The following is a 15,684-nucleotide window of genomic DNA, read 5'->3' as shown; positions in this document are numbered from 1 at the left end:
CCCATATAGAAAACTCTTTCAAAGCACTAGCTGCTTTCACAAACAGAATTTGTTATTTTAAGGAAAAAAAAAAAAAGCAGCCCCAAATCCATACTGCAAGAGTGTGGTGGTTCTTCAGCACCCTGCTCTGTCAAGCTAGTAAACCAGCTGCTTAAATCTCCACAGCTTCTGCAGACTATGGAAAATTCCATCCCACCGTGTGCCAAAATGAGTGGGAAATCAATATTTAATCTCCTGTAGCATCCCTTCTGATAATGCTATAGAACCCCTAAAGTTACAGAGAATTTAATTGCTTTGCAAACATTATTTGTTCTCCTGGTCTTGTGCTCCAGTGACACAGTGGGGAGTAAGTCCACACTTCATTAGAGGGGTATGTCTACAAATCTATTTGGGACAGTTTTTCTTCCCTCAGCCCTGCTTTTCTCCTTCATCCTCACATCCTTCTTTTTGGCAGGACTTTCTGGTAATGTGATTCCCCCTCAAAAAAACCCCTCTCTTAGCTCCTGCTTGAAAAAACTTCTGCATGCTGAACTGCCTTCTTGCAACTCCAATCTAAGGACTATCAAAGTTTCAAATCTTATTGCTGCTTTAAATGGATAATATTGGCCTTTATGATTGAGAATCTCATTAAAAGCTGCTTCTTAAGTGGGCTGCATGAAAGTGGGATCTTCTGCCTTCAGCAGTGGGAAGGGGTTATCAGAGGGAAACTGGAATTCAACAATGGATCTCTATTAGTGGTAATAATAGAGCGAGTTGTCCCCAGCAGCTCCTCCTTCTTGCTCTCAGCTGAACTCTTGATGTTCCCCATGCATAGAAGCCTCTGTTCTTATAGAGAACAGAATTAATAAAAGGGAAAAAAAAACCCTACAGAGCAAACCTGTGCCATCCTGCACACAAGCCCTGTCCTGCTTGGTTTAATTTAATGTGCTGGTGTGTTAGCTGAATGTCTTGCAACTTCCCTGCCTTTCCTGGCACTAAGCAGAGGCAGTGTCACTCCTCCTGGTGTCTACTTGATCATTTCTTCCATGCCTGAAAAGCCTGCTGGAGAAATCAACCTGCAAGGAGGAAAGAAACCCAAACCTGTGGCGCCCTTGAGCTATCAAACTAAGAGAGGCAGTGCGTGGCCTCTTAGCACAGGAGATGATACTTACAGGTATGTCTGCTTGAACAAAAGGTTGGTGGGTTTTTCATTGACATGGTAGAGAGGAAATGGATCAAATCCACCAATGAAATCAACTGAAAAAAAATCAAAACTCAAATAAATAAACAAACATGGCCAGAAAAGCTGAAAGGAAATGAAAGAGGAAGTTGGTGCATGTTGTGGGGTAACACAAAAGTCAGTGAGTGGACAGAGAAGGGGGGGGGGTTTAGGTATGGATTTCCTGGTGGAAATCTCTGCCTGTACAGTCCTCTTTTCCAGGATCTCCTGGGCTGGGCAAGTGTGCCAAGGAGGAGATTCAGCTAACACAAGACTGAAAGCACAGCATTAAAAAAAGACTCCAGGAAAACAAGAGGGCCTCCCTCAGCCTCCTTGGCTGTTTCCACTGTGCAGTGACTTCACATGAGAACTGAGCTGACAAAGCCTCAGCCAGCTCCTGAAAGGAAGAAGTTGGGGCATGGCTCATGAGCAAATGCCAGTGGAGAAGTTGGCAGTGCAGCCAACTTCATCCCCATGAAGTTTAGAGAGTGAAGTGGGAAATTTCTTGCCCCACTTGTCTTTCCTGCTAGACAGACAACAGCAGCTCTGGAAAACTGCAAATCATTGTCTTCAGCTCTGGTATTTTTCATGTTCCTTCTGCCAACTCAACTTTCTATTCACTTTATACAAACAGGAACAATGCTTCCCTTCTCCAGGATTCACAGGAGAGCAAGCAAGGAAAGCTTGAAGTGACAATTCCCTTAGTAACCACAGAAGAATTTCTCAAGTCTCTCTAGGTTCCCCTGAAATTAGGCCAAGCCTATATTACTGAGCTGGACAACACAGGCAGGTCACTAAAGGCATGATGTGGTGTGATTCATGACTGACCTAGTAGTCCTTGCAAAAAACCTTTAAAATAGATCCAGCTTAGGCAGCTTTTTGAGGCTGAGTTAGTGCATTTTGTTTGGAAGTGTGAAAGTTATCCAGTCCCAGTGCCATTTGAAAAGCAACTGAGGAGCCTTATTAACTATATTAATGCCTGTTTATTTTTCTTTCCTGAAGGTGGCACTATTATTTTAAATTTTAGCTAAAGAGTTTTGGTATTATTTTTTTAAGTGAACAAACAATAGAAAAAATATTTACTAAATATATGAAGTGGGGGGAAAAAACACCCCTCTTAAAGTATATTTAGAAACCCAAGGACAACATATTGTCACAAATTCCATCTTGATGGATTGCTTCATGCTGATACTGTGATTATAGAACAACTGTCAGTTAATGAGTGAAATCTGTAGAGTTTTTAAGTTAATTGGGGGGATAATTCCCAGTGGTTTCAGTCAGACTTGACCTTTTCTCAGCCACTTCTGAAAACGTTGGAGTAGTTTAAAATCAAGACAATCTTCAGTTCTTGAAAAACCAGATGCTCTATTAACTCAGTTGTGGAATGTCTAAATTAGGAAATTCTAAAGAATTGCAATTTTCAGTAACTTTCTAGTACCTTGAACAAACAAGACTGATAATCTGAGTCACTTAAAATAAAAATCTGAAGTGTGGCTCATTGTTGCACCACATTACAGTACATGAGGTAGTAGATCCCTGCTGCTGGGTTTTCTCATGAAAATCACGTTAGCATGAGCTTCCTGATTAATGTGCCTCAGCACTTATAATTACTTCATGCTGCATATCAAAGCAACATTTAAAGGAAATCACAAATGGAAGAGAAAATTAAAAGGCAGCTCAAATTTGTTCGGGTCACTGGAAGGATCTACCACTGTGAGTGTGAAATATTGATGGTTTGTCACTGTTAATTATTTAAGCTGGCATTTTAACTCCAAGCTGGAAAACTGGGAGGGAAAAGGAATTTGTTAGTGGGGAAAAAAAAATCCCCAACATATCCTGAAATTAACAGCTGCGTTTCTAGGTGATGCTTCCTTCCATGTGGTTGCTTCTCCTCACACATCCCTACTAGAAATATGAGCTCTATGAAGTTATTACTTTACAATAGTCAGAAGGGGCTCAGAACTCAAGCTATTCAGCTAACAGAAGAGCTATAGGGTACTTTTTGAAGTATTACTTATACATAGCACTTCCACTAAGTGCACTGCCAAGCTCTAAATAAATGATCAATAAAGGTGGAAGAATGAGTTGAACCACACAGGAAGCAACAGAAGAACATGAGGACATGTCAGATAAGTGGTGCATCTCACTCCCAGGAAATCAACGTTCTTCGTGGAGTTTTAAATACTGGGTTCAAAGCTGCTGTTTGTCAGCTGAAATCCACTCCAGCTGCTCTTCAAAACAACAAAGCTACTTGCACAAGCCTAATGAATGGATATTGGGATATAAAGCCTTTGGATCAGATCCTTACCTGGAGTAAACTGGCTTAGACCCAATACATTGCCAAAGAAATCAAACTTCACATTTATTTGAAGCCTATACATCTGTTATTCTGCTTGGAAAGTCTCAGAGGGAGTTTTAGAAGGGCAAAGTACTCTGGGACCAGGTTATGGATGTCAGCACAGATCCCACAACCCCAGGTGATTGCTCTGAGTCTTCACTCTTCTCTAACACGTCACAGTCAACCCATGATGTGACACTCAAGAGATTTGTATATCAAACATGAGGAAGTCAGGTCCTTCCTCCTCCTTGTAATTCAGGTATGGCACTTTGAAATTAAGTGGTCAGGGTAGTCTTTGGCATGAAATCTCATGCTCTGCTTTGTCCTCAGCTTATGGCACATGATTCTCAGCAGGTGGCCAACCTGAGTACTGGGTTGTGATCTGTCTTGTAGGGCTCTTAATGACAATGGCAATATTTCAGTAGCATTATTCTTAGGCTGTATATGCTTCAGAACAGAAGCAGCTACACGCTTTCACTAAAGCTTAGTCTGAGAAGCCAAAACCAAACCTTTTATGATCCTGAAAGGGCAGCAGAACTACAGCACCTAACACATAGTGACATGGGGAAAATAACCTCACAGTAAAAATAGCTGATCCTTGAAAGGTATTCAGTGCCCTATGATACAGAGGGAGAAGTGGAAAGAAATCTGATGGCAACGCAATCCTGATTGAAAAATGAGAAAGAAATAAAATGTACTAAAACCTTTGCCAAGGGATCTGTTGATAAATACTTACAGCTGTCTTCTTCTTCTGTAAAAACACTAACAACGTAACAGGCGTAGACAAAGCCCACCAGCTGGAAAATAGAGGGAATAAATCATTTTAGCATCAATCTTGTGAGACTGGTCAGAACCCACTTGGCACTACTTCAACAGCCAACACTTACTGTCAGCTTGGCAGCATTACTGTGATGGTAGAGCCAAGTTATATTTGCTGTAAGGTGGGGGGTGCAGGTGTAGGATTAAGGGGAGAGGCTGCTAGGAGCATGTTCAAAGGTCCAAACTGAAAACTCACATGACCCATCCTCACCTTCAAGGCAGCAGCCTGCTGTTGCTAGAATGATTGGCAAGAACAAGGACTCGCTTTGTTGACACCAAAAGAACCACACCAAGGTTACTCTATGACAAGTGAGAGTGAGAGACAGCTACATACAGGACAGGCACACAGACATACAGGGGTAGGTTTTATTGACTGGGGTCCAGGGACAAGAAATCATCAGCTCTGTATCCCTGTCACAAGGGGTATGCACAGGAAGGTAAATTACTTTGGTGCAGGAGCTACCAAGATGATGTGAGTAGTTTTTATGCAGATGAGCTAGAAACTTAGTTAACCATTAAAGTGCTGATGTACTGTGTTCAGAGACACTGAAATGTAGCAACTCAGGCTTGGAGAACAGGAATTCATTGGAAAGAAATCCCAGTCTTTGGGATGTCTTAGAAATTGTAGCTCTACAATTTCTAAGTTTCTTTCTGTCTTTGGAGAATAAGCACTTCTGCATGGACTAATCAAGCATTGGGCCTGCAAAGTAAACGAGCCACAACCCAGTGAGAAACAGACAAGATGATAGCAATGGTCTTAATTCACAAACTGCATAGGTTGGTATAAACTGCACCCTCCTGGGAACCAGGCAGAAGCAGGGAAGGAGCAGTAAAACAATAGGGTGTCTCAAATGCCAGCCCCTTGTCAGTGTCTGTGGGTACAGGACAAGGGGCAATGGCTGCAAGTTGGAGCAGAGGAAGAACTTTTCCCCAGGGAGGGTGAGGGAGCCCTGGGACAGGCTGCCCAGGGGGTGTGGAGTCTCCATCTCTGGAGAGATTCCAGCCCCATCTGGACGCCGCCCTGTGCAATATGAGCTGGGGAGCTGCTTTGGCAGGGGGTTGGACCCCATGAGCTCTGGAGGTCCCTTCCAACCCCTGTGATTCTGTGAAATTGCAGACACCCTGGCAGGGTATGGCCCTCATGTCAACCCTTTGCTAAGAGCAGAAAACTAGAGTGAACCTTAAAGAAGTGATATAAAATAGCCTGGTGGGTCTGTCCTTCGCTGGTGACTTGCAGAAGCTCTAAAGCATCAGAACTGCCTCACTGCATTTCAGCAGCAAGTTGTTACTCAGCCTCTGAATAGAGAAACAAACCTCTGGTACTATGGAGTTAAGCATCCCACATCTAGCAGGGGTTTATTTTGCTTTGCCTTCTTCCTGATAATCAAATATTCTCTCCATCCTTCATCTCACATCTTTACATCACACCCCACTTAGCGAGATCTTGGTTGTCAGTAACTGCATTAGTAAAGTTATTGAGAGACATAATTGTTTTCCTCAGTGAACTCAGTTCTCCTGAACAAGAGTTAGAATGTAACATGCAGTGACTCACTGTTAGGGAAGACAGAATGATGCATGGTAGGGCTTGAAAAGTAGAGTCCATTCGTTTTTAATATGACAGAAAAATACATCACAGCAGAAAACAAAAGGCATGATAATGAGATTTCTACTGGAGGGTTATAAGGCACTTGTGATTTCTCCACCTCCCCCTTACAAACCACACCTTGTCAGAACGAGATCTAATGTTTTTGGAGCATTACTAAACCTTGCCTTTTCCTTTACAATTTTCAATAGCCTGAAAGACAAGTTGGCTCTCCTCTTTGCTCTTCCACGAGCCTCATGGAAGCATGTCCCAGTGCCTCAGTGGAGGAGAGGGAGCTCAATAGACCCCCCATTCCCCTCCCATACGTTTGTCAAAGCAGGGCTGCTTCAAACTAAGTCTCTATGAGCTACTACAGACCTCATACAGTAAATCCTTCTGCGTGTGCTGGTAACTGTGAGGCCACATGCAACAGCCAACCTAACTGTACCTGCTGACTCTTAGAATTGCCTCCAGTGTAACCACTGGTTTTTTTAAAAGGCAGCCAAAAATCAAAGAAAAACAAACCAAAAATCAGAATAACCCAAGCCTTTTCTTCACAGAAACACAGGGGTTGGAAGGGACCTTGAGAGATCATCAGGTCCAACCCCCTGCCAAAGCAGCTCCCTAGGACAGGTCACACAGGTCGGTGTCCAGACAGGGCTGGAATCTCTCCAGAGATGGAGACTCCACACCCCCTGGGCAGCCTGTCCCAGGGCTCCCTCACCCTCCCTGGGGAAAAGTTCTTCCTCTGCTCTAACTTGCAGCCACTGCGCCTTGTCCTGTCCCCACAGACACTGAAAAGGGGCTGCCCATTTCCCCCTGCAGCCCATCCTTAAGCTATTTATAAACATTAATCCGGTCTCTCCTATCGCTTGCACCGTGCTAACGTCAAACCCAGGAAAAGCATTTTGTTTCTTGGGGAGTTTGTGGTGTTCTGGGGCACCAGCCGGGCTGGAGGGCTCCGGCCCGGAACTGGCCGTGGTGCTGACACAGCCCCCATGGTGATTCCCCGTTGCCTTGAGTTAGGATGGCTCGATGGGAGATCAGCCAGCAGCTGGGCTGCAGTAGCATCTCACACTTAGAGATGCTTGTGGAAAACCAGAGTGCTTTGGATTGAACCATCCCAGTGTTCAGAGAGATGCCCACCCACCCACCAGCACACACTGGGCTCCAGTATAAGTGTGCTTGCCCTCCCCCTGGGATTGGATGAGGAGTGTGGACACACACACACACACACACTTGCTCTATCATTTCTACAGTTTGAAGATCCAGCCTTTTACAGGATACCAGGTCAAATCTCCCCCTTTACACACAGACAAGTGTCCAAGCAGGTAGGATGCACCTTCAGCATGTGCCCTGACTCCAAGGGAGCTCTAAGAAGAGTTTCTCCTCCCCAGTTTTCCATCGTGCCTCAGAGTAGGAACTGTACACCAGCAGCCATGTAAAGCAGCAGCACTAAATCTGTTTGCTGCTATTATACTCTACAACACAAGCCTCAATTGATACCAGTGTCAGGGAACTCACTCCTGATAGTATCACAAGGCAAATGACTCCCCTGCCCAGTTTATGGGCAGAGCAGAGCAACAGTTATCAGCTGTATTGTCACAGGGAACCTGTTAGGTCTCTGAGAATTGTTCAGAGTTCAGAAGCACTGAGCAAGCAGTAAGATTGACTTGGGAAGTTTGTTTTGCAGAGAAATTAATGCCTCATAACCCTCGACCATCGATTTCCCTTGTCCCATACATTGTCCCTTTTATGACTGAGGTGACCTTTTGCATTCAGGAAAAAGCCTAGGGAATTAAGTGAACTTCCCTAACTCTCTACTTCCAATTCTATAGGAACAGGAGGGCTTGCTTTGTCATTTCTTCTCTCCCCTGGCTTTGTTTCAGAATTGCCTGCTTGGTGTTATAAGTTTACTTTTTCTTGACTTTATAATTCATTCCTTCTTTCTATGAGTTTCATCAATTTAAAGAATTGTTTAGTTAATTATGCTTTTTATCCAAAGAATCTCTGCCAGTCTTGTGACCTGGCCAGAACAAGACAGTTTCAGTGGCAAAGAAGAGACATACAACATAAACATGAACTGTGTTCTTATATGGGCTGATCTAAATTATAATATATCACCTCAGGGATGAAATGAACTCCTGGGACTCCTTGTGCGTCTCTGTCTATATGATTTATGAATTAAATATAGCTACAGAGGACAAATGCCTTTCCTATTTGTCCAGTCCTTTTCATGGGAAGAGTCTGCTATTAGGGACTCTAATAGTTCCCTTCTGACTGCATCCCTGATGAAGATGTCTCAGGCCCTGCAACACTGAGTTTCACAGCATTTAGCATAGAACAGAAAGCTTCACAGAGGCCAAGAATTTGCAAGCAACGTCACTCATTCAAAGTGCCACCTTCCTTGCCAACTTCAATACTAAAGGCAGCTTTAAGCTTTACTGTCCCAGGGAAACTGGAGTAATTCTTAGATCCTTGTGAATTATGTAGGGGAGGTGGAAGGGGAGGGAGAATGTCAGTGATGTAAAATGACACTAAGCTATTGCTATAATTCCCCAAAGAATGTTCTTGGGCTTTAGCCTCTGCTGCTGTTTCTGTGCTTGTTCTGCATGTTCAGTACCAGCTTCCTCCAGGCTGCACAAGGATCCGATTAAGCTGTTTTATTAGGAACACATGTTGTAGGCAGGTGTGTTCAGTCAGCCTGTCAGACTGCCTGGCAGGGCACATGCTGCCAAACAAAAGAGGACAGAGCTGGGATGTCCCAGGCATTCTACAGGCAGGTGAACAGAGCAGAAAAGACAGGAAGAGACAGCTATGCCCCAGGGGAATGGGGAAAACAGAAGTCTGTACATCCTTCTGCCTCTCAGTCATCTGAAGTTAACTTTTTAATAGTGAGAGGAGAAGTGTTCACAAACCAGCAGCACTGAACTGAAGTGCTGGAGCCATAAAGGCTGAATTACATCAGGATATGCAGGAAGGGACCAGCTGGCTGCAAGCGTGCAAAATCCATGAAGGGTGGGAAGGCAAGTTTCAGGAGGTGCTACTGCTGCTTGTGTAAAGTTTTAGCTTTAGTCTACTTCTGGCCTAGTGAAGATTCTGGGCTCTTCAGCAATTGTCTGCATAGAAAGACTTACCATCAGTTTTTCCACAGCAGAATGTGTGTGGAGGCTCCTCCTCCAAGGCAGATGTATTCTAGGTCTCACTTCTCAGAGCTAATGAAGTGTCTATGCTCTCATCAGTGTGAGAGGGGGAAAGTGGAGAGGTCTCTGCTGCAAACAAGTACAACCCCAGCCCAGGGAAGAAAGAGCCACTGTGACCAGATAGCCAAGAAGAGGCAGAGTCCTTTGATTCCTTGACCTTCCTGACTCTTTGGGTGCAGTTACGAGCAGTGAAAGTCTAGCTTCTGCCAACAGCAGAGCATCTCTTGCACATTGCCTCTCATATAACATCTGCTGTCAAGGCTTGCACTGCTGCCTTCCTGGGAACCTTCCAACCTGTCAGCCTGAGTGAAAACAGCAGACAGGCAGGCAGTGAGTCCTCTCAGTTGGGAAGACATTTCCAATTCCCACCACATTCAGTGGAGCCTCAGGAAAAGCCTAACCCTCCCCACTCCCAGAACTACCATATGGGCGGCCCAGAGCTATGCCAGGTATTTCAGAACTAGGAATCACTCCCCTCCCTGCTGTGGGGATGCAAGATGAATCCTTGCTAAGAGAAACAAAGCCCATTTCTTTACTTGTCAAACTAGTTGCTGTTGCATTTCCTAATTGGCTTGATAGTGGGTTTACAGTGACAATTCTACACCAGTACAGACTTCAAGATGTTACAAAAAGGTTTTTTTTACCCCAATTTGTTCTGTGCTAAAGCATTGAGAAAAACTTTCATATTGAACCCTACAGCTCCTTGTATCCTGCATGGTGACTGGGATGCCCAGATGGGATCCCATGCCAGATTAAAGGAGTTGCTTTTGCCTTCAAGGAGTACAGACAAGCCCTGAGCAAAAGCAGGCTGAGGCCTTCTGTATCTTCAAATGTATGCCCAGGAGCAGGATAACACAGTCAGCAGGAGTCAAGATGACAGCCAGCACTGTGCTCACCATATGGGTTCGGGCTTGCTTTCCCTCTCCTTTGGCATGCAAGACTGAATTCAGTGAGCCTTACCCCAAGCACAATGTGGTGCACTACAGTTCCTCAGCAGTCTCACAGAATTGCTCTTTCCAGGACAGAATCAAAAATAGTTAAAGAACAGGGATTTCACACTACCATACCTGCAATTAAAACCCCCCAAGCTCCCCTCACTATTCCACAACTTCTAAAAAACATTAGGCAAAGCAAAAATCTATGGAAAGCACAAGTTTGCCTGTCCCCTGCCCTTCCTCCAGTCTCAAATGTGTGGTAGATAAGGATGGAACTAGGTCATGTCCCTTGCTGCATCCTCTGAGCCTCCAAGTTCCTAGTCATGGGGTTTTTATTCTGTAGTATCGATCTGGTCTCCCTGCACAATCTGGTCTGCAGCACAATACCTGCCAGGCACTCAGGGAAGGGCAGCAGCCTGTAATAAAACCTGCCTTAAAATGAGATAAAGAGAAGAGAAAGAGATACTGGCAGGGATCAAAGAGTTTGACCCTCAGAGACTAAGACAGAGAACTGGCTGACTTGTCAGGCAAGGTCTGAGAAAAGAAAAGTGCTTGCTTTCTGCCTTAGCTCAGCAAAGCAGAGAGGAGCAGCTCTATTTGTCCCACTGCATGGCAAAAATAGATGAGCATTTCAGAGCTGGCAGGAGTTACAGGCCTGGGGCTTTAATACTCTCCCTTTATTATAGGAGAAGTAGAAATTCCCTTCACTCTGCATAGCTCTTTTCCAGAGTTTAGGATTCAAAATTCCACTACAACTTAATTCTCAGGGAAATGAGGGGGAAAAAAAACCCTCAAAATCCTATTTTATCTCATAGTTCCCCTCTCTGCCTCCCCATCTGGCCCCATGCGATGCTTTGCAGATGCACAGAGAATACTGGCATGTGCCTTTGGGGAGAAGCAAAGGGGAAAATACTCCAGTGACACAGATTCCCACACATGGGTGTGATGGCTTTGCCCAGGGCCACATCCCTAAGTTAGTAAACTGCCATAAAGCAAAGGTCTGGACCATTTGTTGGCTGAACCTCTAGCCTGCAGCACAGGGGCTCAGTGCCAGCTCAGGTGCTCTGGAAGGATGCTACCAGGGACACACTCCTGCACTTTAAAAGCCTGGGATGTCCCACTTTCAGATGCTGACGGTTGTTTTACCCAACTCAGGAACAGCCCCAGCTCAGCAGCATCAATCCCACCCCAGCTAAGGGGCTGTTATATCAGACAACGGGCTCTGTTCTTCTGGACATGTAGGTTGGCCTGTCTCCTACACACACATCGAAGGAACTCAGACATTTGAGCTCAGATCATTTTCCTTGAAGGAGAACTAACCAAACACTAACAGCCAGCACACACACCAGGGAGCCCATCCAACTCAGGAAACAGGAGCTTCTCTGTCTGCCTCTTTTTTTGTGACATGGCAAGAAAGGAGCCAGAGTTTCCCCCTCCCTCCCTGCAGTTCACTGGGTCACACAGATCACCCCAGCTAATATGAAATGCAGGATCAAGGGAGTGGAAAGTTGTACCAGAAAATATGCAGAGAAGTACTTGGTGCTCCAGAAACTTGGTTATTCCCTTATTTGTTATCCCTTAATATTTAAATCAGGGCAAATTACCCTTCTTTTTTTAGCCCAAAACTGAAACGTGAAGGTTTCACCAGTCCACATCCACTGGGACTTAAAAGCCATTCACCACAAAGCAACAAACCAAAGCAGATTAACAGCCTGTGCCTTTCTAACTAATGCAGCTACGAAATGCAGGAGTACTGACCAGTAAGGGGGACAATGGACATTTTGTTTCAGGTAGTTTCACAGACAAGCACAAACCAACTCGTTAACAGCGAACATTAAGCACACTGAATTACTGGGGGGTATGTAAAGAAGCCTGGGATGAGGAAAGAGTTGATGGAAACATTTCGGAGGTATCTTTTGGTGCCAGCAGAAAGAAAATGGGATGGTTTCTTCTTCTTAAAATATATATTTAGCTTTCTGGAGATAGTCATCTGCTCACTGTTGTTTCTTCATAACAAATGTGCATATATGTGTGCCCCCACCCACCATTAACTGATGTGGAATAAGGGGAAATCCTTTTTTGAAGGGTCTCTGTCCTTGTCAAAGCATGAATTTCCACCCCCAAACAGGAATACACGACTGCTTGTTACTGTCTGCTTGTGTGTGATGCATTACCCCAGGTGTCAGCCTGCTAGGAAGGGCTGGAAATGGATACCAGCAATAGTGTTCATAGAGGAGGAAAGGAGAATAAACAAACAAAAAAAACCCATTTACAGAGACTTCCACATTCAGATGGTACAAAAAGGGGTGGAAAACATGGGCCAGCCTCTGTGCCTGGGAAAACCAAACAGCATCTCCTCACCTGCTACCCCGTGGCACGCTCAGGGGTGTACTCACCGCTACCAGGATCTGGAAGGAGCTGTGCATGACCTCGATGTACCGATACTCCAGGGCACAGCCGATCACAGAGACGTAGGAATGGCTGTCCAGCCCTTTGATGCCAGACATTGAAGCCTCCTTCCTGACACAGCCAGGACCATTTTCACTCCACCACGACTGGTGCCGGGAGATGTTGAATGTCAGGAGTTCACTGTCCTAAAAAAGAGGAGTTGCAGAGAGATCTCCTTTTACTCTGAGTCTCAGATACTCTGTCAGATGGAGGTCACACTAAATCACAGGAAAACCCAAAGTTTGAGATCCCCACTTTCAAGAAATGCTAGCACAGATCCAAAAGCATTGGTTTTATATTCCACACTCAGAAGTATTTCCCAGGCTGGTTTCTGTGGTGGGAACCATTTCTGAGGCAGTCCTGTAGCTTCAACAAGCCTGTTTCACCAACACAAGGCATATTTTGGAAGCAGCTCTGAGCAGCTTCTACATCAGAGTTTCTAGGCTGCAGACCCAAGAACATTTTGTTCCTGGTTCCTGCACCCAGAAAAGAGCCCCCAAATTTGGGAGATCAACCTTGCAAATATAGAAGAGAAGGTAAAGGTGGCAGCACTAAGCATCCTGCCAGAGTCACACGGGATGGGCACAGAATGGGAATCAGCAGAGTTAACGGTGAAAAAAACAAGCTTCATAACCCTAAAGTGAGCTTCAAACCCCACCAGAGCTTCCTCTATTCCTGGCTTTTAACACCTCTAACAAGTTCCCTCACCATTTCTGTCTCATTTCTTCACATATGGTGCATCTGCATCTTCTGTTGACTGGTCAGATTACCCAGCCCAGCTGACCTCCCCATGACGACTGCAGCTTCTTGCAGACACTCTCCAGCCATTCTGTATCATCTCTGCCCTGACAGAGGCTTTTTGTTTTGTTCTTCTCTTTATTAATTCAATAATTTCAGCCTTGCTGCTGTGGAGGTTTCATAGGGAAACACCACACAAGTTGCTCAGGAGTTTGGTACATGACCAGGTGCCTGCTTCCACTTGAGAGAAGAGTGATACTTGCTGGAGAGCCTGAGAGAGCTTTGGGATTCTGAGCTTTCAGGACATGGCAAACCCCTCCCTGCAAAACAGCAAAAGACAAACTCTGTCCTGGCTAATTAGATCAGCTGCATCGCTTCACAGATGAGTGCTAAGTGCTGGGTGCCCCAGCAGCCCTCCTGGGGCACTTTGATGTGGAGTCAACAACCCCTTTTGACCACAAAATGGGAAAAGGCATTGGAAGTTTTGTTCTGAAGGATAAATTATAACATGGATCCAGCAGAGAATAACCTGTGTGTTTCTACAGGGTAGAAATAGATGCTGATACACACATCCCACATGACGATTATAAACAGTTTTAGCACCTACACATATACTACTTCTCACTGCTCATGCCAGGATCCTACACAGCCCCTGCAGCAAAGTGGCAGCTCCCAGAACAGCAGCAGCCAGAGCTTGGGGTATTCCCACTTCCTAACATAAGGAAAACTCAAGTAGCAGCTCCCTTGCTTCAGCTCCCTGTAGAGTTGAGGGAAAAAACAGACTCTGAGCAGCTAATCCAGCCTCCTGCTCCAAATTACTCTCTGGAGAAAGGACTTGTCTCCGCAGCCAGTACAAGGAGCCTTGCCAGGCAGTCCTGCAGATAGGCTTTTCTGTTCATATCCAGGGGCAAACTCAAGTTACAAGGGCAGAAAGTTTGAACACCAGCCAGATAACCTGCAAACAGAAACCAACTGCCCCACGACACACATGGTGTAGGTACTCTCCACTCCACCACAGATACTCAGAGCCAGCTTGCATAGCTGTTCTTAAAATACACTGCAGGAAGCCCACGTTAAGAAATGTGGACAATCAAGTGAGAAGACAGCTGCCAAACTCCTGACATAACCACCACGACAGATGCAACGTGCTTTACAGTAGATGGAGGAGGGCATGGAGATGAAGTGTGGAACCAGGGCAAAAGCAGCCTGAACAGCAAAGACAATGGGGAAAACTCTGCTAACAGTTGGCAGTTTAAAGGGAGCTGTCTGCATTTGAAAGGCTGCAGGGAATAATTATTAGATTGGCAGCTACAGGGTAATGCACATGGTGCTGTGCTATCTACATTTCTAGACACAGTTTTCTCTTCCAACTTCTCACAGTCTTGGCAGAAACCTTTGGCTTCCTCCCTGTGCTGGGCACTGCTCTTCAGCAGCCCACAGACATCCCACTTACCCACCAAGTCACAGCTTTTCTGCAAAACTTGTTCTTTCTCCCCCAAGTTCGTGTGTTCTGAGGCACATGAAACTTCAGCAGCAAAAGCTTTGCCTCCTGGAGACAGCCAGCCCTCCAAGCTGCTGTGCTCTTCTCCCTCCCACAAGCCACTTGCCACTTTGGCTGGGGAAGGAAAAAGTCATCTGCCTCAAAAAACACCTCTGACTTGATTCCTCTTTCTTTGCCTGGGGCTTCCCCCAATTAGCACAGAAACAAAGCTATTCCACAGGGCATCACAGGATCTACTCTTAACCTCAGTCCCCAAGGTTTCCCACTCCCAGCTCACAGATGGTGCCTTCCCAACCTTCTGCCTCCCTGATGCAGAGAGCCCCTTCACTGCCTTCTCCACACCATACAGAGGCATCTCTGTATTTGGCAAAGTAAGAAACAGGCTGCTTTCCTTCTTGGATCTCCCTTTTGTCAGTCCTTATAGAATTGGCTCTGGCTTGAATTGGCTCTGGCTTAATTTGGCTGCAGAAGCTGAACCTGCTTGTGAATTAAGGCTGAAAAAGCAAACCAGGTGCTGGGCTGGAGGTTGGCAGGTGGAGGAACAGCAGATCCTAACCAGCACTCACTGCTTTGTACCTACAATCACACTCCAGCCCTGTACAAAAAGAAAAAAAATACAAAAATGATACATCAGCTTGGAACAGATTGGGGAAAACCAGGAAATTTGGATTCTACAGGCACCAGGATGACTCCTACACACAAGCCATCCATTCAGATGTAAAATGAATACAGATTGCACCCTGGAACTGTGGCTGCCCTTGTGTTGAGACACCTTTCTGAACAAGCTTCTGTCTGGAGCACTACAGGGCATGAGGACAGCCTGAATGAAAGGGTCTCGACATCCAAGGCAGTGCTGTTCCTCTGCTTGTGTCCCTGTGTCCTCAGAGGATACCTGCACTGATGGGGCACAATAAAAGAGTGT

General features: G+C 45.4%; 1 protein-coding gene across 1 annotated transcript in view; it reads right to left on the bottom strand.

The window, feature by feature from the left end:
• Window positions 1-1,147: 1,147 nt before the first annotated feature.
• Window positions 1,148-15,684, bottom strand: part of NKAIN4 (sodium/potassium transporting ATPase interacting 4) — a gene marked incomplete at its 3' end in the record, with an annotated part of 46,434 nt that continues 31,897 nt past the window's right edge. Inside the window, exons 4-6 of the mRNA XM_084271663.1 lie at window positions 12,472-12,669; window positions 4,273-4,333; window positions 1,148-1,236 (exon numbers count right to left, since the gene is read on the bottom strand). Of these exons, the coding sequence (XP_084127789.1) occupies window positions 1,148-1,236; window positions 4,273-4,333; window positions 12,472-12,669 (348 nt within the window). The remainder of the gene's footprint in view (window positions 1,237-4,272; window positions 4,334-12,471; window positions 12,670-15,684) is intronic.

This window comes from Gallinula chloropus, assembly GCF_964237585.1.
Source record: "Gallinula chloropus genome assembly, chromosome: 16".
NCBI classification, from domain to species: domain Eukaryota; kingdom Metazoa; phylum Chordata; class Aves; order Gruiformes; family Rallidae; genus Gallinula; species Gallinula chloropus.
Note: the sequence above shows the minus strand (reverse complement) of the source record. Positions and strands in the feature narration are given on the sequence as shown.